A 27,438-nucleotide genomic window follows, 5' to 3' on the forward strand; every position below is an offset into this window, starting at 1 on the left:
CGCGTCCGGTGTAAATAAAACTTTTATTACAGTCACGAAAGACGGAATATTTCTCAATATTACATACGACACCTATGTAGTACTTAAATTAAATGAGATATTGTTATACAGTAAATTTTATATGAAATTTAGATATCTTGTCCACATTTCATTCTCCACATTGGCAACTAAAGTCGACCATACGGAAAGTATACGCTATGTAATATTGAGAAATATTCCGTTTTTCGCGACTGTAACAAAAGTTTTATTTACACTGAGCACGTTTGGCTTTATTTTAAAGCACTTCAATCAATTAAAATTTCGTGCAATGGTTTACTACATTTAATGCTGCATAATAACTGCATTGAATATCGAAACAAAATTAAGTGATTTATGGGGGGAAGGTATCAGTCAAGAAGCCGTGTAAAAATCAAAGTTTTGGGCCAAATAGTTTTTGTGAAATCAAATGATAAACATGTCAAAGCAGTGGGAACACCATGTGTCTGCACAGGCGAGCAGTGCAGTGATGACAAAATTGCCCACAGCGCGGAATGCGGGGAGCACATGTCTGCAGCAGCGAAAGGGTTAATGAAGAGACAAAGCACTAGAAATTTCAAAAAATTGCATTCAAACGAATATAATTCGTGAAGTAAGGCACTTCGATATTGTTTTTAAATAATGAAAATATTAAGCACCACACAAGGTTTGAACTCATAACCTTTCACGTAGAAGCCCAACACCTTAACCGTTACGCTATCGTGGCTCGTCCGCTTACATAATGCCATGAGGACTATAACATGTCACGCAAAATACTGACAAACACTGTTGGTATAACTATGAATTACTCACGCTTCGTTGAAGTACAATAGGAAATAAACAATTACCGCTGTTCTTTATTGCGAAAAAGCAGTATAAAAGAAAGTCTGCTATCACGACATTGCTTTTGTTCTATTACTTTATTTATGACTGAACGTTTCTAAAACTGAAGACACTCGACCATGCTCTGCACTGCAGTCGAGATCTGGCAACGTCGTTCTCTGTTCATTGGCTGACTGTGTTTTGTGACGTCAGATGCGCAGAACGAACCTAAACTCGGCCGCCAACACAAATGACGCGCACTTTAGTCTCACATGAAGTGACTTGATTCCCAGGTTGAGTACCACTGAAAATTGTTTAGATTTCTACTATAGTTTCTGTAGAGAAGTGTGCTATGTAAGTGTGATTAGTGACAGTGATCTAACAGGAGGTGTCAACAACATTACAGAAATAGACGAGTCGCACATAACCACCCGAAAATACAGGAAAGGAGGACTTCTTCAGAACAAAACTTAACAGATTTCGGAATTTGGAGACTTAGAAAAAGACTCAAGAAAATTTTTCATAGTGAACATCAATTCCAGGACTAAATAAATGTTAACCCTGCCATAGCCGGTCCCAAGCCCGGCTGAGAAAGGAGGAAGGGGAGAAGTAAGACCTCATTAAAAAACCTGGGTTCCTCTGGCAAGAGTGATAGTACCTTGTGAAGGCCCCTTGTTGGAGTAACGGTGAAGACCTCAACAGCAGGGAAGGCGGAGATGAAGATCATCAGTGCAGTGGAACTGGTGGAAGAGGCAACCCTGCAACCCAATGTGTATGTCATGGGAGTGGGCATAGCAAACTTGGTAGGCTGATACCGGGCAGAAGCGGGCACCAGTATCAACTTGACGCACAAAGCAAATGATGCCTTAGATGGATCAAGATCAAAGACTCATGGGTGAAACCAATCAGTTTGATTCCTCGGCCATGATACTGCAATGTGGAAAGAAAATGAAAAGATACTGCATAATTATACTTCCTGAATGTCGGAAGACAAAGAATAATGATGGCACTTCCTGGAGTAAAATATTCCCGAGGTAAGCTACTCCCTCATTTGGATCTTCGGATGGGGAGTATTTCAGGGGCAGTCATCGAAAGAGATGATCATTTTAAGTTCAGGATCTGAACATGGAATATAAGAACACTTGGAACATCAGAAAAACTGGAAAATCTAAAGAGAGAAATGGACAAACGTGAAGAGAGCCTAATGGGTTTAAGTGAAGTGGGGCGATCAGATAGGGGTGAAGTAACACCAAGTAATTACACAATGTTTTATACAGGTGGAAGAAGTTTTGAATGTGGTGTGGCAAAAGTGACAGGAAATCAAATAGTTCAAAGTGTGACTAAAGTGGTATGCCACAGTAATTGTTTAATGTTTGTGACAGTAAGTGCACAACCAGTGGAATTTCTGATATTACCAAGTGTACATGCCAACATCAGATCATGACAATGGGAAGTGGAGAAAATTTATGATGAAATAGAAGATATCATACATTCTGAAGGCAGAGGAAGAGGAAACATCATAATCATGGATGACTTTAATAGTATTTTGTAACGAGGTAGAAGAGAAGCAAACATTGTGGGTCAATATGGATTAGGAAGAAGAAACAACAGAGGAGGGATGTTAGTGGAATTCCGTCAGAGAAACAACTTGGTGGTGATGAACACTTGGTTCCATAAAAGGAAGAGTAAATTGTGAACATGGTGATGAACACTTGGTTCCATAAAAGGAAGAGTAAATTGTGAACATGGAAGAGCCCAGGAGACATTAAGAGACACCGGACAGACTATATACTTGTCAAACACAGGTTTAGGGGTATTGTGAAAGATACTGAAACTCTTACAACTGCTGATGTCAATTCTGATCACAATCTTTTGGTTCCAGACATCAGAACAAGATTGAAGAGGATACAACAGCATGGGAAGAGAAATCAGAGATGGGACCTGGAAAAGCTAAGAGAGAACAATGAGGCAGTAAGAGAATCCTTGGAACAACAATTTAGGAAAATGAGACGTGCAAATACAAGCAAAAGTGTGGATGAGCAATGACGAAATGTTAAACAGGTTTTATGGAATATATTGAAGAAGGAAGTTTGGAGAGAAACAAAGAGAGCGAGGAAACCATGGATCACCAATGAGATGTCAGAAAAGAGGGAGGAAAGGAGGAAGTGTAAAAATGTTAATTGAGAAGAATATAGAAGACTTAACAATGCACTCAGAAGAGAAACCAACAAAGTGAAAGAAAAGTATATACAAGGAATGTGCAATGAAACAGAGGACAAAGAGAAAAGGAAGGTATGACCTTACATACCAGAAAACAAAGGAGCTGGGAGGTAGAGAAAACAAAGGAGTAAGGACTTCTGGGATAGAAGACTTTAGAGGACAAATGGTTACTGAACAAAAGGAGGTGCTGAAAGTATGGGAAGAATATATAAAGGAACTCTATGATAAGGAACATCATCCCCAAGACATCGAAAGAGAGACAGAGGAAGAGATTGACGAAGACAAAAAAACGGTCTAAGGATTTCCTGGATGTCACAATGGTTACTCTCGAGTAGAAACAGCAAGCCAATAAATGTAGTGATTTCAGAACAATCAGTTTAATCTCACATGTAGTAAAGATTATTGCAAGAATACTTTACAGTCGACTGTAACACAAAATTGAAGAAGTAATAGGAGAGGACCAGTTTGGATTTAGAACACAAAAAGGAACCAGAGACGCCATTGGCAAGGTGAGAATATTGCTGGAAAGAGTTTTGACTGTTAAAGAAGTTTGTGTTTGTTTTATAGACTGGCAGAAGGCCTTTGACAGAGTCAACTGGATAAAATTGATGAACATCCTTAAGGAGATAGGAATAAACTGGAGAGACCCGAGGTTAATTCTCAACTTGTACCTGGGACACAGAGAAAAGGTGTGACTGAACTATGGAGAAACAAGCAGCATGGAAATAGGAAGAGGCATCAGACAAGGGCGTTGTCTGCTACCCAGTACTACCTGTATGGAGAATGGCTGGCGAGAGAAACTTCGAAAGGATGCGGAAACTTCAGGATCAGAGGACACCTCGTCAATACCATTAAGTACCCAGATGACCTGGTGTGATTGCCAAAAATCAAAGACAACACGTGATGACACAGTTGGTGGATATGGCATGGAAATCGACATCGAAAAATGAGAAGTGATGTTGATATGAAAAAGGAAGAAACCTTTGAGGATAACCATTGACAATCGAAAACTGGAGGATGTGAAACCGTTCAAGTACTTGGGAACCTTGGTGACAAAGATGCCCAATGCACCAGTTAAATTCAAGCAAGAATCCCTATGGCCAAAACTGCATTTAATACAAAGATGAATCTGCTGACCAGCAAGTTAAGCTTGGAATTAAGGAAGAAACTGGTGAAGTGCTACATCTGGAGTATTGTACTGTACGGAGCAGACATGGACCATGAAAAAAGAAAGGAAGAAAAATACAATACCTTGAAAGTTTTGAAATGTGCTGCTGGAGGAGAATGGAGAAGATCAAGTGGACCGATCGGGTGATGAATAACGATGTACTGAGAAGAGTAGGAGAGAAGAGATATATTCTGAAAACAATTCTTCAGAGGAAGGCCAACTGGATTGGACACTTACTTCGGCACTGAGAGCTCGAGAGCTCATACATGAAGTTATTGAAAAGAAAATTAAAGGAATGGTAGGATGAGGAAAAAGAACAATTCAACTTTTAGATGACATGAAAGATGGAAGGTGATACAGCAGACTGAAGGAAGATGCTGAATACAGGGAACAATGGCATCAGAAATTCTCCATACGAAGATACAGACCTGCCACTAGGCAGAATACTACATAATAATAATAATAATAATAATAATAATAATGAAATGTTACTGCCTCTTATTAAGAACTTCATCTCTACCGACAGCACAGTCATTAAACATGGATGGAAATTGCACAACACTTTGAAGGAAGAGGAATTCCACCAAAAGTTTGTAAACAATTTCACCACGAGTTTGTAAACCATTCTGTCGGATTAGTGTCTTCTGATGATCCATCTTTGGACACACAAAATACTGAGTGATTATGGAAATTCCTGAAATCATGCAGCAAAAGAGGGCGACAACCGGGAGATCCAGATGAACCGTATATTTTTCAATACATCTGCGTCCACAATTTGAGCTTACGTGACATAAAACTCCCTTGTGAGACTCTGCCTTAAGAGATACTGCTACAGTGTACCCCAGCTATTGGGAAAAAATGACTTCTAGTACCGGCAGCATAAACATGTTGTAGAATTGTCCAGGACAAAGATATTGATTATGTGTACGGTAAGGTCAAATGGTTCAAATGGCTCTAAGCACTATGGGACTTAACATCTGAGGTCATCACAGTCCCCTAGAACTTAGAACTACTTAAACCTAACTAACCTAAGGACAACACACACATCCATGCCCGAGGCAGGATTCAAATCTGCGACCGTAGCAGTCGCATGGTTCCAGACTGAAGCGCCTAGAACCGCTCGGCCACACGGGCCGGTGTATGGTAAGTGAAATTACATCTGATGTCTTCATTGGACAATTTCCAAGTAATGTTTTTGTCACTGCCGATGCCATAACCAAAATCCACATTGTTCACCTTTTGCTGACACAGCTTTCTAGCAACATACTTCGTTTACACCCCCCCCCCCCCCCCTTCAAATCACTAGAGCAGAGCATATAGGTCATTACCTCTCACTGTCCTACTAAGAGGTTTTCATTCTAAATATAAAATATATCATTGTTATTGTGCCAGTAGTGACAATAATATGTGATGTTCATCCACAGTCATCTTGCAGATGGCTCCTATGGGAGTTAGGCATTTTTTTGACAATGCGTATATTTGCTAGGGAAGTAAGTCAATCCATCAATCACAATATGGGAAAAATAATCATGTCCACAACTACAACCCTAGATGAAAAAAAACATCTTTATTACTTAAGCTGTAAGAGGCTACAAAAATGAGTTCAATACACAGACAAAAAAAATTTGGTTATTTGCCAAACAACATGAAGTGTCTAATGAATAACTCAGCCAATTTTACATACAACTTAAAAAATAATGTCGTCTGCACAACTCCTTTCATTCCACAGACAAATTTAAATTAAAAAATAGAAATAGAGAAAAATTGAGGGTAAAAATCTAAATAAGGGTAACACTATAGTGGTTTCCACTTAAGAAGGTAGCTGTGCAATGCATTCTGTGCTGGGAAAAATGGAGGATACTTTGTAGCATTGCCAGTGTGCTCTGTCTTTGTCCCATGTCTCACACTCCAGCCACTGCCTACTCAGGAAATGCAACACTGGATAAACACTGCACGAGCCCGCTGCCACTCATAATGAACACTATGGTGATAATTAACCTCACCATAATTACACACACATGAAAATCAATGCTGAATGTTCTATGCATGCTATAGACAAATGCAGCAAAATGATGCTACTTGTCTACATCTACGTCTGTATCTACATCTATATTCTGCAAACCCACATGAAGTTATTGACAGAGGGTATGTCTCATTGTACCAGTTATTAGGGTCTCTTCCTGTTCCATTCACGTATGGAGTGCAGGAAGAATGGCTGTTGGAATGCCTCTGTGCATGCTGTAATTATTCTAATCTTGTCTTCATGATCCATACATGAGCGATACATATGGGGTTGTATATTCCTCGAGTCAGCATGTTAAGCCAGTTCTAGAAACTTTGTTAGGAAACTTTCTTGGAATATCTTACATATACCTTCACGAGTCTGGCAGCTCTGTTTCTTTAATACCTCTGTGACACTCTCCCACTAGTCAAACAAACCTGTAACCATTTGTGCTGCTCTTCTTTGTATATGTTCAATATCTCCTGTTAGACATATCCAGTACGGGTGCAATATGCTTGAGCAATATTCTAGAATTTGTTGCATGGATGATTTGAAAGGGACCACCTTAGTAGACTGATTGCACTTCTGCAGTATTCTGCCAATAAACCAACTTCTAGCACCTGCTTTAGCTACAACTGAGCCTATGTGATCATTCCACTCAATATCTCTAACTCTTTATGCCCATTTACTTGCAAAGCGTGTGCTGATTTCAACTGTGAGTCACTGATATTATAGTCATAGGAAACTACTTTTTTCCGTTTTGTGACGTGCACAGTTTTACATTTCTCAACATTTAAAACAGTTGCCAATCTTTACATCAGCTTTTGAAAGCTTATCAAAATCTGACTGAATATATACGCGGCTTTTTTCAGACAGTACTTCATTATACATAACTGTGTCAATCTGCAAGAAGACTGAGGTTACTATTAACATCGTCCACAAGGACATTAATGACAACATGAACGGCAAGGGTCCCAACACAATTCCCTGGTGCATGGTCAATGTTACTTCTCCACCTGACAATGACTCTCCATTCGTGATAATGTGCTGTGTCCTCCCCACCCAAAAATTCTTCAACCCAGTCACAAATTTCACTTGATATTCTGTATAATTGGTCATGAGGATATTTTTGATCCATCGTTGCAACTACAAAATGCGTGATTTCTTCACCAGATGCGTTTCACTTTATTGAGCTAAATCATCGCTTACATTAGGAAATGCTGTCTGCTAGCACATCGTTGCTTTTCTGTGTTACACACTGATAATTTAGGTCTAATCTTTAGATGTCCTGCAGCACTATGCATTTCTCACAACACACTTTCATGCGCAACACTGTTGTTGTTGTTGTTGTTGTTGTTGTTGTCGTCTTCAGTCCAGATACTGGCTTGATGCAGCTCTCCATGCTACTCTATCCTGTGCAAGCTGCTTCATCTCCCAGTACCTACTGCAACCTACATCCTTCTGAATCTGCTTAGTGTATTCATCTCTTGGTCTCCCTCTACGATTTTTACCCTCCATGCTGCCCTCCAATACTGAATTGGTGATCGCTTGATGCCTCAGAACATGTCGTACCAACCGATCCCTTCTTCTAGTCAAGCTGTGTCACAAATTTCTCTTCTCCCCAAGTCTATTCAATACCTTCGCAACACTATGGCCACACAAATGAAGAATTTATATCGTAGTATTTTTGACAATAAGTATAGGTGTTCTAGTAAGTCAAACGCTTCTTGGAAATCAAGAAATAATGCCTTGATCCAAAGCTGTCATGTACGAAAAAAGAGAATTGGGTTTCACATAAACAATGTTTTTGGAATCCATGCTGGTTGGCATATACTTTGCAAGCTAAGTAAGGTGCACGGCAGGGTTATCTTCTACCAGCACTAGTCATTCCCTTTTGAGTCATCAGTCTTCCGAATGGTTTGATGTGGCCCACCACAAATTCCTCTCCTGTGCCAACCTCTACATCTCTGAGTAGCACTTGCGATCTATGTCTTCAATTACTTGCTGGATGTATTTCAATCTCCATCTTCCTCTACAGTTTTTACCCTCTACAGTTCCCCCTAGCACCATGGAAGTTATTCCCTGATGTCTTAACAGATGGCCTACATCCCCTCTTGTCACTGTTTTCCATAAATTCCTTTCCTCACTGATTCTGCCGAGTGTGTCCTCAATTCCTTACCTGCTCAGTCCACCTATTTCAACATTTGTATGTAACACCACATCTCAAAAGCTTCAATTCATTTCAATTCTCTTCGTTCCGGTTTTCCCACAGTCCATGTTTCACTACCATACAGTGCTGTGCTCCAAACCTACATTCTCAGAAATTTCTGCCTTAAATTAAGGCCTATGTTTGATACTAGCACACTTCTCTTGGCGAGGGATGCCCTTTTTCCCCAGTGCTACTCTCCTTTTTATGTCATCTTTGCACTGTCCATCATGGATTATTTTGCTGCCTAGGTAGTAGAATTGCATAATTTCATCTACTTCATGATCATCAATCCTGATGTTATGTTTCTCAGAGTTATCATTTCTGCTACATCTCATTACTTTCATCTTTCTTCGATTTACTCTCAATCCATATCCTGTGCTCATTAGACTGTTCATTCCATTCAGCAGATCCTGCAATTATTCTTCCCTTTCATTGAAGATAGCAACGTCATTAGTGAATCTTATCATTGATCTCCTTTCACCTTGAATTTTAATTCCACTCCTGAACATTTCTTTCATTTCCGTCATTGCTTTTTCGATGTACAGATTGAACAGTAGGAGCAGAAGACTACATCTCTGTCTTACACCCTTTTTAATTCAAGTATTTAATTCTTGGTCTTTCTCTCTTATTATCCCCTCTTGGCACTTTCACATGTTTTATATTACTCGCCTCTCTCTAAAGCTTACCCCTATTTTCCTCAGAATTTCTAAAATTATGCACAATTTTACATAATCAAATACTTTTTCCAAGCCAGCAAATCCTATGAATGTGTCTTGATTTTTCTTTAGCCTTGCTTCCATTATCAAGCGCAACATTGGAACTACCTCTCTGGTGCCTTTACTTTTCCTAAAGCCAAGCTGATTGTCATCTAACACATCCTCAATTCTCTCTTCTATTCTTCTGTATATTATTCTTATTAGCAACTTGGATGCATGAACTGTTCAGCTGATAGTGGGACAATTCTCACACTTGTCAGATATTTCAGTCTTTGGAACGGTGTGGATGATGATTTTTTTTCCCCCCCAAAAGTCTGATGGTATATCACCTCATACATTCTACACAACAACCTTATCAGTCGTTTTGTTGCCACTTTCCCAAATGATTTTAGAAATTCTGATGAGATGTTATCTACCTCTTCTGCCTTATTTGATCTTAAATCTTCTTCTGCTTTATTTGATGTTAAATCTTTCAGAGCTCTTTTAAATTCTGATTCTAACAGTGGATCCCCTATCTCTTCTATATCGACTCCTGTTTCTTCTTCTATCACATCACACAAGTCTTCCCCACATAGAGGCCTTCAGTGTATCCTTTCCACCTATCTGCTCTCTGCTCCGTATTTAACAGTGGAATTCCCATGGCATTCCTAATGTTACCACCCTTGCTTTTAATTTCACCAAAGGTTGTTTTCACTTTTCTATATGCTTGGTTTGGTTTTGTTTCATTTTGCTTTAGGGTGCAAAAAACAACTGGGGTCATACGCGCCCAAGTCAAAACTATAGCACACAAAGACAGAGAGGAGTTAAAAAAAACGACTGTATGTTAGTCCCAATTGACATAATCAAAGACAGCTAAAAACAGGCACGTGGAAAAATGGCTATAAAAGACACCATACAGAAACAAAAGTACAAAAATAAAAATTAAATGGTCTTTACCGTATTGCTTTGTTGGATAAAAAGTAAAACGCGGTCAACAGCCCACACGTCATTTGCTAAAATGGTCGATAACTCAGACAGCAAACCCAAGTGGGAATGTAAATGGTTTAAAAAATGGGCATTCCATCAGGAAGTGGTGGACAGTTAAAACTTGGGTGCAATGTGTACAAAGTAGAGGGGTAGCGCCAATTATCAAATGACGATGGCTAAAACTGCAGTGCCCGATACGCAGCCTAGGGCTGAGAGGTGGCCATTCAAGCCACTGGGAGAGGCTTAATAAGCCAGAGCTTATTCCCATGAAAGGAGGACTACTGGTGATGCCAAAGGGACACCACCTCCTGAGAGAGACGGCAACACATAGATCATCAGAGGGAATACAGGAACTAGCAGGCTGAAGTACGAGGACTGCAGCCTTGGCAGCAGCGTCAGCAGCCTCACTTCCTGGCAGACTGACATGACCAGGAACCCACAGAAACATCGCACTGGCTCCACCAAGAGTGAGCAAGTGACAGTTTTCCTGGACCTGCTGCACTAAGGGATGGGCAGTGTACAGCGCACAGACTTCATAGAGCGCTGAGTGAGTATGAGCAGAGGACACAATTGAAAAGCCTGAGTCACCAGATGTACTCCTTGACCTGATACAGGGAGAACATCTTGGTTGTAAATACTGAGCAGTGGGCTGGAAGTTGATATCGAAAGACACGGGCTGCCAATGACAAAGGAACACCCGACTGCACGATCAGCCGAGAGCCATCAGTGTATACAAAGATACTATCACAGAGTTCCATGGGAAGGTTGTGAAACTGAAGACAATAGACCAAGGCTGCAGTAGTGTCCTTAGGAATCAAATGAAGGCCAAGGTTAACATGGGCTGCTTCATGAAGCCAAGGTGGTAAAGGGTTCACACCCACCAGGAAAGTTGCAGGTAACGTTAAGTTGAACTGGTGTAGCAAGTGCTGAAAGCAGACTGCAGGAGGTAACAGAAGAGGGACACGCCCCATACTGGCAATCAAGGGAAACATCAAAGAAGGAGGCATAGGATGGGTGGCCATGCGTGGCAGACAAATGGCATGCATACCTGCTGAGAAGAAAGTCATGGCGGTAGGACACTGGTAGTTCAGCAGCTTCAGAATACAGACTCTCAACCAGACTGGTGTAAAAAGCGTCTGTGGCCAAACAGATGCCACGATGGTGGGTAGTGTTGAGACGGCGTATGAGGGATGGATATGCAGACACATAAACAAAGCACCCATAGTCAAGTTTCAAATGGACAAGGCACCGGTACAAACAGAGGAGGGTGGTTCAATCAGCACCCCAAGAACTGCCATTGAGGGCACATATGACATTGAGAAACCGCATATAGTGGGCTGCCAGTTGAGAGACATGGAAGGACCAAGAGTGTTTCCTACTGAGCATGAGCCACAGGAATTTCCTACTTCAACAAACGGCAGGGCAATAGGCCCAAAATGTAAAGATGGTGGGAGAAACCAATTGTGGCACCAGAAATTCATACACACAGTTTTGTCAGTGGAAAAGCGAAAGTCACTGTCAATGATCCAGGAGTAAAGACGATCAAGACATCGCTGAAGACACCGCTCAATGAGACAGGTCCATGGAGAACTGCAATAGATGGCAAAATCATCATCAAAAAGGGAGCCAGTGATACCCAGGGGGAGACAGGCCATTATAGGGCTAACGGAGATAGCAAAGAGGACAACGCTCAGGACAGAACCCTGAGGCACACCGTTTTCCTGGATAAAGGTGTCTCACAAGGCAGAACTGAAATGCATCTTGAAAACTTGGTCTTTTAAAAATGCCTGAATGGAACAGGGCAGGCGACCATGGATGCCCCACGTATAAAGAGTATGGAGGATACCAGTTCTCCAGCAGGTGTCATAGGCCTTCTCCAAATCGAAAAACCATAGCCACAGTCTGGGATTTCCGTAGAAAACCATTCATGAGTGGACAAAGTAATGAGATGGTCAACTGCAGAACGCCGCACTCTAAATCCACACTGTGCACTTGTCAGCAAATTGCAAGACTCGAGCCACCACACTAGTTGGTCATGAATCATACATTCCATCACCTTGCAAACACAGCTGGTAAGAGAGATGGGGCTGTAGCTAGAAGGAAGGTTTTTGTCCTTACTGGGCTTTGGTATGGCTATGACGGAGGCTTCACATCAGCGTCTGGGAGATGTGCCCTCTGCCCAAATGCAGTTGTATGTGTTAAGCAGAAAGTGACTGCCTGCAAGAGAAAGGTGCTGCAACATCTGAATACGGATGGCGTCTGGCCCTGGGGTGGAGGATCGGGATGAACTGAGAGCATGATCTAGCTCCCTCATAGTAAAGGCGGCATTGCAGCACTCACAATTTGGAGAAGAGAAGGGTATCACCCGAGCCTCCTCTGCTCATTTCCTATGGAGGAAGGCAGGGTGCTTGTGAGAAGAGCTCGAAACTTCCGCAAAATGGTGGACCAAGATGTCTGCGATTGTAATAGGGTCCACGATGACATTGTTTGCTACTCTCAGGCCAGAAATTGGGGAATGGATTTTGGTCCCAGAGAGCCATCGGAGGATGGCCCACACAACAGAGGAAGGGTTGGAACTGTTAAGAGAACTAGTGAACGAAATACTATCCTGAAGAACATGACGATACTTTGCACACAACTGTTTATAATGAATGCAGTTTGCCATTGTAGGACGATTGTTAAAAATGCAGAGAGCATGTCTCCCTTCGTAAATTGCGTTGTGGCATGCCTCAGTCCACCAAGGGACTAGAAAACGACGTGGTGAAGAGGAAGTGTGAGGAATGGAACGTTCTGCAGCAGTAAGGATAACGTTTGTAAGATATTCCACGGTCATCACAATTGGGGAAATGTTGTTCTTTGGAGGTCACCAGGGAGGAGTAAAGCTGCCAGTCAGCCTTAGTAAGCTGCCATTTGGGCATGCACATGGATGGGGTAGTAGTCTGCGAATGGATAGCACACGGGAAATGGTCGCTTGAGTAGGTGTCGGGAAGAATGGACCACTCAGGAAGCTGGGCAGGGCAGAACGATAGGTCCAAATGGGAATAGGCGAATGAGGAGCTGGAAAGGAAAATGGTTGCTCCAGTGTTAAGGCAAAAGAGATTAAGTTTGTTAAGAAGGTCAGCCAAGAAGGCACCTCTCTGACAGGTCCTGGAAGAAAGTAGCAGAAATGGGAGAGGTACCTGCCCAATAAGCTGAAGGAAGTTGCCCTGGTGACATCGAATTGTGGAGGGACATTAATGGTACAGAGGGAAAAGTCAGGTGGAGAAAGAAAAGGCAAACTGCAACAGCTTGAAGAAGGGTAGTCAGGGAGATGGGTTTACTATGAATGTCATCCCATATGAGCAGCATGACACCCCCGCAAGATGGAATGCCGACCTCAGGAGGAAGGTCAAAATGAATCGGTAAGAAATGTGAAAGCTCAAAGCGGTCATGAGGGCGCAATTTCATTTTCTGAATGGGGTTTCTACATGCTGAATCAGTCCTCCTATAATCAGTTCTTTTTCGATTTCTTCACATTTTTTATGCAACCATATTGCCTTGGCTTCCCTGCACTTCTTATTTATTTCATTCCTAAGAGCTTGTATTTCAGTATTCCTGAATTTATGTGAACATTTTTGTACTTCCTTCTTTCATCAATAAACAGAAGTTTTTCTTCTGTTATCCATGGTTTTTTTGCAGTTACCTTCTTTGTACCTATGTTTTTCTTTCCAACTTCTTTGACTGCTGAACTGCCTACTGAGCTACTCCTTATCACAGTATCTATAGTCAGAGAGAATTCAAAGCCTCTCTCTTCTTCAATCCTTAGTTCTTCCGTATCCCACTTCTTTGTGTACTGAATCCACCTGACTAGTTTTTTAAACTTCAGCATACCCCACTAGTAAATTATGATCTGAGTTTATATCTGCTCCTAAGTATGCCTTATAATCCAATATCTGATTTCAGAGTCTCCACCTGACCACAATGTAATCCAACTGAAACCTTACCATATCTCCTGGTCTTTGCGAAGTACACCTCATCCTCTTGTGATTCTTACACAAAGTATTCACTACTACTAGCTGAAATTCGTTGCGGAACTCAATTAGTCTTTCTCCTCTCTCATTCCTAGTGTCAGCTCATATTCTCCCATAACACTTTCTTCTACTCCATCTCCTACAACCAAACTCCAATCCCCTACAACTATTAGATTTTCATCTCCCTTTATGTACTAAATTACCTGTCAATACCCTCATATACCTTCCCTATCTCTTCATCTCCAGCTTGCGACATCGGCATTTATACCTAACTAACATTGTCGGTGTTGGATTACTGTCTACTATGATGAGTACAACACTATCACTGAATTGTTCACAGTCGCACAATCAGGAATACTAGTCTTCTTTCCATTTCACTTCACTGCCCCTACCATCTCTCACATTTTCTAGCTTCCCTAACATGTTCAAGCCTCAAACATTCCATGCCCTGACTTTTAGAATGTTATCCTTTTGTTGTTTGTTCAATCTTTTCCTCATGGTCACCTCCCCCTTGGCAATCCCCTCCCAAAGATCCAAATGGGGGACTACTCCGGAATGTTTTGCCAGTGGAGAGATTATCATGACTCTTTTCAATTACAGACAACATGTACTGTGGATACACCTGTGTGTCTTTAATGAAGTGGTTTCCATTGACTTCTGCGTCCCCATGTCATTGATCGTTGCTGGTTATTCCGCCTTAAGGGGCAGTTTCCCACCACAAGGGCAAGTGAATGCCCTGAACCTGTGCCTGCCCCTGCACCCTCTTCGACAAGGCTGCTGGCAGGATAAGGGTGACTTCTAATGCCAATGCTTAAGATTTTTTATTCAGAATTTAAGTGGTAGTGGGGTTCAAACCTAAGATCGAGGATGTTTTGATTAGTAATCAAAGATACTATCCCCAGACCACGGTGTTCCCTTCTTATTTTATTACGATGATCATTTCTTCCTATGTAGGTGGGTGCCAACAAAATATTTTCAAGCACTGAGGAAAAAGTTGGTGATTGAAATTTCATCAGAAGCACCTGCCGCAGCGAAAAACATCTTTGTTTTAATGAACGACTCTGCAGTTCACGTGTCTTATCCATGACACAAACCCCCTTATTTTGTGATACTACAAAACAAGCTACCCTTCTTTGAACTTTTTTGATGTCCTCCATCACTACTATCTGATGCGGATCCCACACCACATAGCAACACTCCAGAAGAGGGCAGGCAAGCTTAGTTTAAGCAGCAACACCTGTTACATTCTGACTATACATTCTGTCACATTCTGACAATAAATCACACTCTTAGTTTGCTTCCCGCAACATTACCTAAGTGATCATTCACATATTCGTAAATTTAATGCTTAAGTATTTAGTTAAGTGATTTATCGCATAACCAAAATTTAGCGGATTCGTTTTAGTACTCATGTGGAAACAAATTTTTTACATGACCATAAATGACAGCATCACCTGCAAACAATGTAAGATGGCTCCTCAGATTGTCTCCTAAATTCTTTATGTAGATCAGGAACAACAGAGGGCCTATAACACTTCCTTGGGGATGCCAGATATTACTTCTGTTTTACTCACTGACACACTGCGAATTATTCGAAATGTGACCTTCCTGACAGGAAATCATGAATACAGCCACACAACTGAGATGATACTCTATAGGTGGATAATTTAGTTAGAAGTTGCTTGTGAGGAATGGTGTCAAAAGCTTTCTGGAAACCTAAAAATATGCTATGGACTGTAAGGCAAAATTTTTTAAGAAAATTTTTAAAGAAAAGTTTTAGCATTTTAATTAGCAGATTGCAAAGCCAGCCTAAAAAATTATTACTTTATAAAACAGAACTGACTTTTAAAATTCCTGAAAATTGTTGTCTCAACTTTCTCCTCCTCCTCCTCTTCCTCTTCCCTTACCGAGCAAGTTGGCACAGTGGCTAGCACACTGGACTCGCATTCGGCAGGACGACGGTTCAATCTCGCGACAGCCATCCTCATTTAGGTTTTCCGTGATTTCCCTAAATCACTCCAGGCAAATGCCGGGATGGTTTCTGTGAAAGGGCATGGTCAACTTCCTCTCTCTTCCTTCCCTAATCCGATGAGACCAATGACCTCACCGTCTGGTCTACTGCCCCAAAAACAACCCAACCCAACCCAACCTTCTTCCCTTTTCGTGGTCACTATTATCCTCTTCATATATAAGATGGTCTTCACAGCAATTGAGAGCATTTCTTATGCCACACTTTTTTAAAGATTTAACAATAATGTCTTCTCTCATTCTAGACCTCTACTGTTTTATCCACCGATACATTTGTTTGATTGCTGGTCTTTTAAAGCTCCCTTCAGCGTGAATTCACTCTAGTTTTCATCCACCATCCATTTGTTCCAGTCCTCTCATATTCCCTTTAAATGGTTTATTTATTGTGACATCAAGAGGCTGAAATTGAGAAGTCAAGTCCTCCCAGAATAACGGTACACACTGTATTTCTCTGTCGCAATTTCTCTTTCACAGAATTTTTCAATTGACTATTAACTTGATCTGGCACAAGAAGAGAACTCTTCTTCAATAAAACACCGTTCTTTCTCTCCCAGCCTCTGTTAATCCATAATTTCATAGCAATCTCATCCATTTAATCTTTGTCATGTACATAAACAACAACACCCGATGGTATTTCAGAAGGTTTTGGCATTGTTTTGCACTCGAAAATAATCACTAGAACAAGTTTAGTATCATCTGCACAAAATGGAAGGACAGTACTGTAGTGCACGTTTCCTGGCAACAGTTCTGTTACTCGGCACATCAAATGTCAGAGGAGTTTCGTCCATATTCATTATTTGGCTTGGTTCCACACTGGATTTCTTTCAAAGCTGAATAATAAAGCGATGGAAAGAAATTTTAAATTCATACTCCTGTCACATTTTCTGAGATACTTTGGTTTTGGTTCTCATGCGAAGTCCATGACCTTCGCAACCAACCAACTTCATCCTTAAAGTCTGTTAAGTTCCACTATAGCATTAGCTTACAGGTGTGTATTTGAATCACTTTCATATTAATTTCAATGCTAGTTTGATAGTGTCCTTGAATCTATTTCAATGCATCATCTTCTGGTTTTGGCCATTTTGCATTCAGTCCTCGATTTGCACATTTAGTCCTAGCAATTTTTTTCAATTTTTCCTTACTAGCCTGCCAATAATGAATGGTTTTTTTCTGCTGATGGAAGGCCGAAATGCCGCACAGCTGCTCTGTATCCATGTTGCTCTGCATATGCTTTTACTTTCAATTTATAGCTTGCATCATATGAATACCTTTTTTCCATTACAAAACCAGCTGCTAACAAAAGTATTGTACTGTTAGTAATAACGTATATCACTTTCAATTCAAGTTCACTTGTACCATAGACTACAATGATGCACCATAGGCCAGACAGTGTTCTGGGCTTGTGATGGCAGTGTGAGAGGGAGACAGTGTTAGCAAGCTTGTGAATCCCTGCAACCCATGTTCGTTGCAGTGCTGCTGCCACTTGAATCCGACGCTGCCAGATAGAGATAGGTTTCCCACGGCATCAGCTATATGGCTAATTTTAAGACTGGAGGGACTTTTAAATCTAACAATGGTCATTTTTATATTAATTTCGAGTATAAGACACAGATTAATTTTGGAGGCAATTTGGCACTTTATTGTGACATTTTTGAAAACTGCTTATTGAAGAACATTCTTACTCAATCTGAATAATTTTGTTTGGTTCTTTACATGTACAGATATTTTTATGACGGAGTATTGTAACCACTGGCTGGTAGCACACAGTAAAAATACGCTTTGCTTACAATTCCAAGGAAACCAATTTTAATGCACATAAACTACCAATGCTCAGTTTCAAAAGCAAAGTGCAGCAAGACTACACATAATCGTAGTACTGAAATACGATATGGGATTTAAGTCACATGATATTGTTTGCTGTGGGCTGCCTACCTGTCTAGTAGTATAATCAACACCACAATTACCATAATAAAGTGTGTATCTAAGATTATCCTTTTTTACTGTCTTACATAGTACACTGCACAGAACATTCACATTAACTCTTTGACACACACACCAAATGCATGTGAGGCACATTCTGTTACAAATAAGACAAGGGAGACAACTATTAAATACTCAGATACAGCACCTTAAACAATGTAGTTTTGACATTACCCAGTATAATTAGTGAAGCCTCAGGGAACAAATTTCTTTAAATCTTAAAGCACTTCCACTTCTGCAACCCAGAAAGCTGTGTCAAAAATCACTTACTGAACTAATAAGACATTATGCACAATAAGGTGAATATTGTTTTATGAAAACCTGATTATGAATTATCTGATTTAATAAATATTTAAATAAATTATTTAGTGTTCAGGCTGCTGTATTAAAATAAAGAAAATATGCACTCTTTATGTAAAATCTCTCTAAGCGTATCTCATTTTACTGTAGCGGCATACCACAACTAAAAGAAGTATATCAAATACATGAGTAGATTCAACAATTCCACTTGTCGAATTCCAATCAAAATATATGTAAAGATATCTAAGTAGCTGACAGCAATTCCGTTTCAGTACAAGAATAGAACAATAATGAAGAATAAGAAGCTCAACATGAGTAGATGTAAGAACTAAAATTATCACAGTGTCTTTGCATTCATAATTTCTTCTCATGATTTACAATGTTATTGAATCAGAACAATTCCACCGACTTCTTATTAAACAAAGATGATTTGGGGGAACAAACATGACAACAGTTCTGCATTAAGTACGTATACTTTCATTAAAGACGAGCTTAAATAGCTCAAACATCTTTTTAACTAACTCTCGTTTAGTTTGCTCATTTTGATTATAAAATTGTGATGTTTCACATCTCCATTATGAGTAAAAACTCATAAGGCAACATGTCCCAAAACAAACTTGAAAAATCTTGAACATAAATGAGTCATCAAGAGTAAGTAGTAGATTCTATGGAAAGAGGGTCACCGTTCTTCAATATTTTTGTGGCGTATTTCATTATACAAAAGCTGTGAGTAAGTTTACATTTAACTCACCAAACTTATGTTTGGTATGCTAATACAAGTATATTACTGAGTTGAAATGCTTAAACTCTCAGCAGTTTTCAAATGCGTCCAAACTGGAACAGGGAAAACTTAGCTTAAGAGAGATCATTGTCACAGTAAACAACCCCCCCCCCCCCCCCACATTTGTGTGTTATTTTGTACATCTTTTACAAACAACTAATATGAATGTGCCATCAAAAATGGGGGACCAAACAAAAACATCCTTTAAAAAGCAATGTTAAGTGAATACTGTTATACTGATTTTGTTTTGGGGAAAAATATTTAAAATATGTCTCCCATTTCCCTGCAAATGAAATTTCTAATCCAATTTGGAACAGGTCTTATGTAATAAGGACAGTAAATGTCACTCTTTACTAAGGCCACCTGCTCTTGTCCAATTTGGAATAGGTCTTAATTTACTGAGGTCAAGTACATGGTCTAATGGGTAGGATTACTGACTACCAATGCAGAGGTTGCAGCTTCAATTCCTGGGTCATCTCAAATATTGATGTGATGGAGAACTCTGGAACGGAATACAATTGGTCTCTTGTGGCAAAACAAGAAAGTAAGAAAGAAATTAATATACAAGCTGCCAAAGTGGCATAAAATCAAAAAGCTTTCAGCAGGCTGGGAGACAGACAACATTTATTTGTTGATTCTCTATGCAGCACACAACATAACAATTAAGTTGCATGAAACACACACACTCGAATGAGACTACAAAGCAGTATACCTTTCTACTTCAGGAATTTAATGAACTTGAAACAGCATCAACTGACAGTAAGGAACAATTTCATGTTACAAAAATACAGAAATGCCCTGTAGGAGTCCAACGGCACCAAGCCCTGTCTTTTCCAGCACACTAAAAAAAAAAAAAAAAAAAAAAAAAAAAAAAAAAAAAAAAAAAACCAACCAACCTTGAAAACTATATAAACTTGCAACATTGCCTGTGACCAAAAAATCTATCTGAACATCAGTAAAACACCTATTATTCAAGGAACAAAAAATAAAACCAAAGTTTAAGCACAGTAACTCACCTACACCTTACCATATACAAGGCACAAAGGAGTATAATGATAGATACATCGTATTCACCCAGATTTCTGTTTCTTGTAGCATTATTGTTACTGAAGTTTTATTTGGGACCCGAACCATGAAGAAATTGTATGGTGTACATACTAATAGATAAATGAGGATTCAATGCTGTTGTCAATAAACAATAAGAAGTATCAAATATTTCAAAGCCATGACACAGCATTTTAAATTACTGCTGTCAAATCTCTTCTAAATAAATTCAACAAGAAATAAAAACAATAATTAACAAATTTAAAAAACTGAACCAATATTGAGAAATTAATTAATGTCATGATATCATGCTGGTGGAATACTTTCATACCATATTCAATGCCATCAAAGAAAACAACATCTATGCATCCATTTTACTAACCTCCTCCTTGCAAATTCATGATGGAGACTAATATTAAAGTAATGTTACATATTTTACACCCACTCATGCAGATTGGTCACATTTTCTCAGTCTAAAATTTCTATTAGGAAATTTTTCTTGTAATCACTGACCTGCGGACTGGACTTGACATTGCCAGTGGAGTGGGTACACCAATCGCTTTAATTCGCTGCTGCATTGTAGGACTAGGACCCTGTGGTCTAACAGCAGGTGATTGTGATGGTTGCTGCTCTGGTGACAATGGGTCAGGTGTATGACTTCGTGACTGGGACACCTCCATCCCTCTGCAAGATAACAGCTTGTAGGTAATGTATGTAGAAATCACCCAAAATAGTATTTTTGAGACAGTAATGATTATTTCCAATAAAAGCACAATGATAGGAGGAGGAGGAGGAGGAGGAGGAGGAAATACAGAGGAACAGGTACACAAGGGGACAGATTCATATACGAATATAAATGGGTAAGGGAAATGTATAAGGGAATGTACAAAACAGTCGAGGGGCTGGCGCATGTGGGCAGCAGAACAGGTGACAGGCTGAGAGATGGGGAAGGGGACAGGTAACAGGCTAAGAGACAGGGTCAGGTGACAGGCAATATGCAGAGGATGGGTAGACATCAGGCAAGTGGGGAAATGGTGGGCGGAGACTGGAGAGTGGCAGCCAAACAAGGGTGGACAGAACAAGGTGATCAGAAGGTGACGGGATCACCGAAGGCTGGAATCAATTTGGAAGGGATTAGATAACAAAGGAGACGGGAGATATCAGGGTAACAAAGGTGGGGTGCAGCATCACGAGGGAGAGGGGGATACCAGGATTATACAGGATCACAAAATGGGGGGGCCAGTATCACAGCGGAGCGAAAAATCACAGGGATGAGGAAGGATCACACAATGGAGGAGCAGCACCATAAAGGAAAGTAGCAGGATCTGAACGATGGTGGTGGCTGGACCACAAAACAGCAGGCAAGGATCTCAAGGGGGTGGAGATGCAACAGAAAGGGCAGCGGGGGGGAGGGGGGGGGGGGATAACAGAGTTGGTATTATGAAGGATGGCATGAAATAGAGAGGGGCCGGGGACAGAGAGGGGCGGGCGCGCAGCCGGGGCCGGGGGCAGAGAGGGGCGGGCGCGCAGCCGGGCCGGGGGCAGAGAGGGGCGGGCGCGCAGCCGGGCCGGGGGCAGAGAGGGGCGGGCGCGCAGCCGGGCCGGGGGCAGAGAGGGGCGGGCGCGCAGCCGGGGCCGGGGGCAGAGAGGGGCGGGCGCGCAGCCGGGGCCGGGGGCAGAGAGGGGCGGGCGCGCAGCCGGGGCCGGGGGCAGAGAGGGGCGGGCGCGCAGCCGGGGCCGGGGGCAGAGAGGGGCGGGCGTGCGGCGGGGGCCGGGGGCAGAGAGGGGCAGGCGCGCATCCAGGGGCAAGGGCAAGTAGCAGACATGGAGGTGAGGGGAGAGGCAGAGGAATGCAGGTAGGCATTAAGTAGAAACTGGCAGGAAAAGAGCTGAAAGTAGTCTGTATATATTGGATACTACCGAAAAGATCAAATTATTCTGCCATCCCTATGATTAGCACATGGATAGTTGAGGTGGTTGTGTTGTAATACTGCATTGGAACAACTGCTGTAACAATAATCGTGTACCTTGGTCTTGGATGAGGACTTCCACGACTATAGGGTCCTCTATGTTGTTGTTGCTGCTGCTGCTGAACCTGTTGCTGCAAATGGCTTGGTTTCCTTGGTGATTCTCCAGTGTCAACAGGAGGCAGGAAAAAGTTATTTTTTGAACCATGCCTTTGCAGAGGTGGTGTAGGTTCACAATCCTGTGACTGTGATGCTGTGGGCTCCATGTCTGTGTCAGAACCTTCACCTCGTCCTGGCGACAACTGGAACATACATAACACTGTTACTGCACAAGAAGATTATTACGTTTTGCCATCAGCTGAAAGACCATTCATGACAGTGTAATACCTAATGCTATTAATGATTCACAAAGTTGCAGAATTTAGTCATTGCCATTTGTAGAAATTCAGCCATTGCGCAATAACGTCTTCTGCTAATATTTCAGCTGTATATGGGTAAATGGATAACATATAGCGGAAAATATAACACATAGGAGTAGAGGTATGTGCTGCCATAACCCCCTTCTTTCTGGAGAATGTTGTGTCACAAATTCTGGTCAACATAGAAACTTCATGATGATTGACTTATCAATTGTGATGTTGGTTTTAATGTCGACAAAAACGTGAAATCCAGCATTTGCTCAAGTTACCTCACATTGACTATGGTGCTGTTACCCTGTCAACCAGAATTCATGACAACATCCTCCACAGAGGGCATCAAACTAACATTAATCACTGTCGCCCATATGATATTTGTTCCAACTATGTTTATTCATGAATGCATGTGCTATTGGCTCATATTACCAGTATATAAGGCAGATGGGACAGTTTTTTCATCCATCTTTGTTGACCTGTTCAACCTGTTGCTGCAAATGATTCCATTTCCTTGGCAACTCTCCAGTGTCAACAGGAGGTTGGAAAAAAAATTTTTTTTAACTATACCTTTGCATGTGGAAAATATAACACACAGGAGCAGAGATACATGCTATCACAACCCCCTTGCTGAACAGCTTACAGTTGAAATATTAGAGGAGGACCAAGTTTGGCTACCACTCAATTCATGTTATTTTATGGCCCAAGTAAAAGGCCAAGAATCAGGGTTTTGCAATGTTATGTTACATACTTTGCCAGAGTGTTAGGCCTAAAACAAAAGTATCACTTTTTTCTTTTTTTCCTACTGTTACTTTGTAGTATTACTGGCATTACATTATGTTCTGTGATCAACAAATATCTGCTGTTTTATTCTTAAATTAACATTCGTGCGTGTGCTGATCTGATAAATTAAGTGCACCTATGCATCACCTAGCCAGAGAAACACACACACACACACACACACACACACACACACACACACACACACACTTACAGAAACATTATGTATACACAAACAGCTGAAGTGTATACAACGCTGAATAGCTGATACAAAAGAGCAAACACATCAACATACCCACAGCAGCCACATTCAAATTGTTCGTCATCGCATCCATATACACCAATATTCCCACCATCAACATCACCAAACTATGATTATAACAAATTCCTAAACTCCACATAAAAGAAATAACAAACACTCCAAAATTCATCAAAGAGCAAAACTCTCTGTCATTTAACAACCACTGCTACCCGCAACAGGCTGGGCTCCCCATAGGATCACCAATCAGTGGACTCATCATCATCATCATCATCATCATCATCATAATAAATCGTACTGGGAACAAAATGTACGACCACAGTAAAAGCCAGACTCAACAGAATAATATTCTGGCATTATTACATGGACGAAATCTAATGTGTTCTAAATGAAAACCATGAAGTATACAACTACTCCACTATGACAAACACAGACAGCCCTCAGATAAAATTCCCCATAGAATCAAGAAAGGTCAAAAAGCTAAATTTCTTAGATATAACAATACACAGACACAACAACCAACATCAGTTTCCCATATTCAGAAAGCCTACAAGCAACATCAAAACCATACATCTAAACTCAAATCACCCAATTACCCATGAAGAATCTGATTTCCAACACATGTTATGCAGGTTGAATAAAACAACACTGAATGAGGACTACAAAAATGAGCCACAAATAACAAAACAAACAGCTGTTGAAAATTGACAAAATAACAAACGTGATGGATTAAATGACAAAATTAAAAGAAAAACTAAAGACACCCAAAACACAGCAGCCACCACCAACACACAACAATAAGAACACAATGAAAACACAACACAACACATTTGAACAAGAAACATCCACAAAACAAACAAATGGCACACATTCACGTACAACAACAAAGCAGCTCACAAGATAGGCAACATACCCAAAATACAAAGTCTGAAAATAGCCTACAGAACAAACAACTTTAGACAAAAGCAACTGGTGGCAACCAACACCAACACAGAAAAACAAAACACATCTGGAATCTATCAACTCCCATATCAAGACTGCAACTCAATTTACACTGTTCAATCACATTAATAAGAACACTTGTCAAAAGCCTGAATAACCATCTTTTGCAATGCAGACCACTGCGAGGCATGTGGGAAAAGTGTCAATGAGGTTGAGGTTCTGGAAAGTACCGACAGAGATGTGAAGCCATGCAGATTCCAGTGCAATGGCCAGCTGCACTGTGTCTCAATTGAGGATCCAGGGCACAAACAGGCTGACTGAGATGGTCCCACAGATTCTCAATTGGGTTTAAATCCAGGAGTATGGTGGCCAGGGGAGTACGGTGAACTCCTCCTCATGCTCTTCGAACACCTGTGTTTTTGACAAAGGCCGCCTTATTGGCCAAAAGCTAACATTTCGACAGTCTTTTTGTTGTGCCTTTCTGCAACTCAGCGTCTCAGCTATATGGTGAGTATCAACTATCTTTTTCATTACATTGTTACGTATTATTTGAAAGAGAATAAATGAATACATTGAAGATGGAGAAACTTGTATGAAACATATTCGGGTATTAAACAAGAAACATCTGTCTTTGCTCAAGGCAAAACCACATTTCTGTATTGTGTATTACAAAACAAACACAGAGAAAATGAGAGTGTCAACCACAAGACGATTACCTTATTACATTACTTAAAGTTCTACATTTATTTTACATCTATTTGCTATCAAAATCTAATCAAAGTAACACACAGAAAAAGTCATTCCAAAATAAATTAAAGCAATATATTACACAGCAAAAGTAGAAATACTTCAAACACAAAGTTTCTCACTCAAACAAACTCATTTCCTGAATACCAATCTCTTACAAACAATTGACACTACAGACATTTTCCAGAGCACAAAAGACCTCAGAATTCATTTACTAATTGTGATAGATTGCTATACATTTAAAAGATATGTACACATACAAGGCAAAATGCTGGCCATTTATGGGACTGTAACTGACTACTTACTTTTAGAATGAAATTTTCACTCAGTATCGTATGTGGGTGCTGATATGAAACAACTGCTGATATACACAAATTCCTGCACCAAAGTTAGATTGATTAGAGGTAAGTACAGACACTTTTAGGATTTTGTTTGTGGATACCTTTATTACTCTCAAATTGGAATGGGCTGTTCATGACATAACCCATTAGGAATTCATGTAATGTCAGGCTGTGATTAACAATCCCAGCTGCTTAAATGAGAGCCTGCAAGATGTAAACTGTGGACCCCACGCATCATTCTAATTACTATCTTTTGTGTAATGAATACTTCATTCCTAACATTCCTAAGTAAGGAGTTTCATTAGAATATTATCTTGTGAGACTTAGATAAATGCAAACAGGATAAATACGAATGACTAATAAGTTATCTTATATCTCATAAGAGTTCCACAGCTTTCTTCAGTTGCAAGGGTAACATGTTAGAAATTTTTTTGGCAGCTTCATCAAGAAAAGAGCTTGACAGAGGACTTCTTGGAAAATAAATAAATACATAAATAAATAAATAAAAAGGGGGGTTGGGGGGGGGGGGCGGCTGTTATACTGCATGTAGATTCACCGAGATGTAGAACTGACTTCGAGTATGCCCCAGGGAAGCATTTTGGGTCTCATCCTGCTCATGTTATTTATATATAACCTGGCAGACAGTATTAACAGTACACTTTTTTTCCAGATATAATTATTTTTAATAAAGTACTATCTGAAAAAATCTGCACAAACATCCAATCAGATAGTGATAACGTTTCAAAGTGGGTACAAGACAGGTAACTTGTTTTAAATATTCAGAAATGTAAAAATCTGCACGAACATCCAGTCAGATCTTGATAAGGTTTCAAAGTGGGTACAAGACAGGTAACTTGCTTTAAATGTTCAGAAACGTAAAAATCTGCACGAACATCCAGTTAGATCTTGATAAGGTTTCAAAGTGGGTACGAGACTGGAATCTAGCTTGCCACAATTTCTGGGGATAGGAAATACAATCACATAGGCTCAGTCTTATGTAAAACAAGTGGCGAACTTTAATCCATTACTAGGATACTGGGAAAGTGCAGTAAGTTTGCAAAGTAAATTGCCTACAAAACACTTGTGTGATTCATCCAAGAATACTGTGGAAGCTTTTGAAACTACCAGAGGATAATCATATACAAAAGAAGGGCAGCATGACTGGTCACAAGTTTGTCTTACCTGTGACAGAGCATCACAGAAATGCAGAAAAACCTCAACTGGGAGACACTTGAAGACAAAAATTAACTATCATATGAAACCCTACTCTTGAAGCTTGAAGAACCAGTATTAAATGCGTAGGAATATAATATTCCTCTTTGGACTGCAAAGACAAGACTGTGCACAAAGTTATTTAAACAGTAATTCTTCCACACACCATATACGAATGGGACAAGAAGAAACCTACACAGTGGTACAATAAGAACTAGCCGCTGAGAAGCACATCATGTTGATTGTAGAATATAGATGGAGATGCACATGGACAACTGCACAAACATGATATAATCTTACCAGACCATACAGGTCACTTCTTCACTACATATGCAAACAACTATCACTGTTTTACAAAACTTTTAAACAGTTCTCAATGCGAGTATGTAATTTTCTGTTGACTGTAAGCAAAGAATTTACTTTCCTTTACATCAATATAAAATTGATACTGCTGCAAATACTGTAAAAACTATAAACAGAAAAGCCAACAAATTGAAGTTATCACACATAACATAGTTC

The 27,438-nt window shown here is 40.4% G+C and overlaps 1 protein-coding gene across 3 annotated transcripts in view; it reads right to left on the reverse strand.

Annotated features, from left to right (window-relative positions):
• The window catches only part of LOC124615620 (palmitoyltransferase ZDHHC8), a 252,669-nt gene that overhangs the window by 20,421 nt on the left and 204,810 nt on the right, over positions 1–27,438 (reverse strand). For all 3 annotated transcript variants that reach the window (XM_047143637.1, XM_047143629.1, XM_047143645.1), the window contains 2 exons: positions 22,289–22,530; positions 20,775–20,945 (listed from right to left, as the gene is read on the reverse strand). In XM_047143637.1, the coding sequence (XP_046999593.1) occupies positions 20,775–20,945; positions 22,289–22,530 (413 nt within the window). The remainder of the gene's footprint in view (positions 1–20,774; positions 20,946–22,288; positions 22,531–27,438) is intronic.

This window comes from Schistocerca americana, chromosome 1, assembly GCF_021461395.2.
Source record: "Schistocerca americana isolate TAMUIC-IGC-003095 chromosome 1, iqSchAmer2.1, whole genome shotgun sequence".
Taxonomy (NCBI): domain Eukaryota; kingdom Metazoa; phylum Arthropoda; class Insecta; order Orthoptera; family Acrididae; genus Schistocerca; species Schistocerca americana.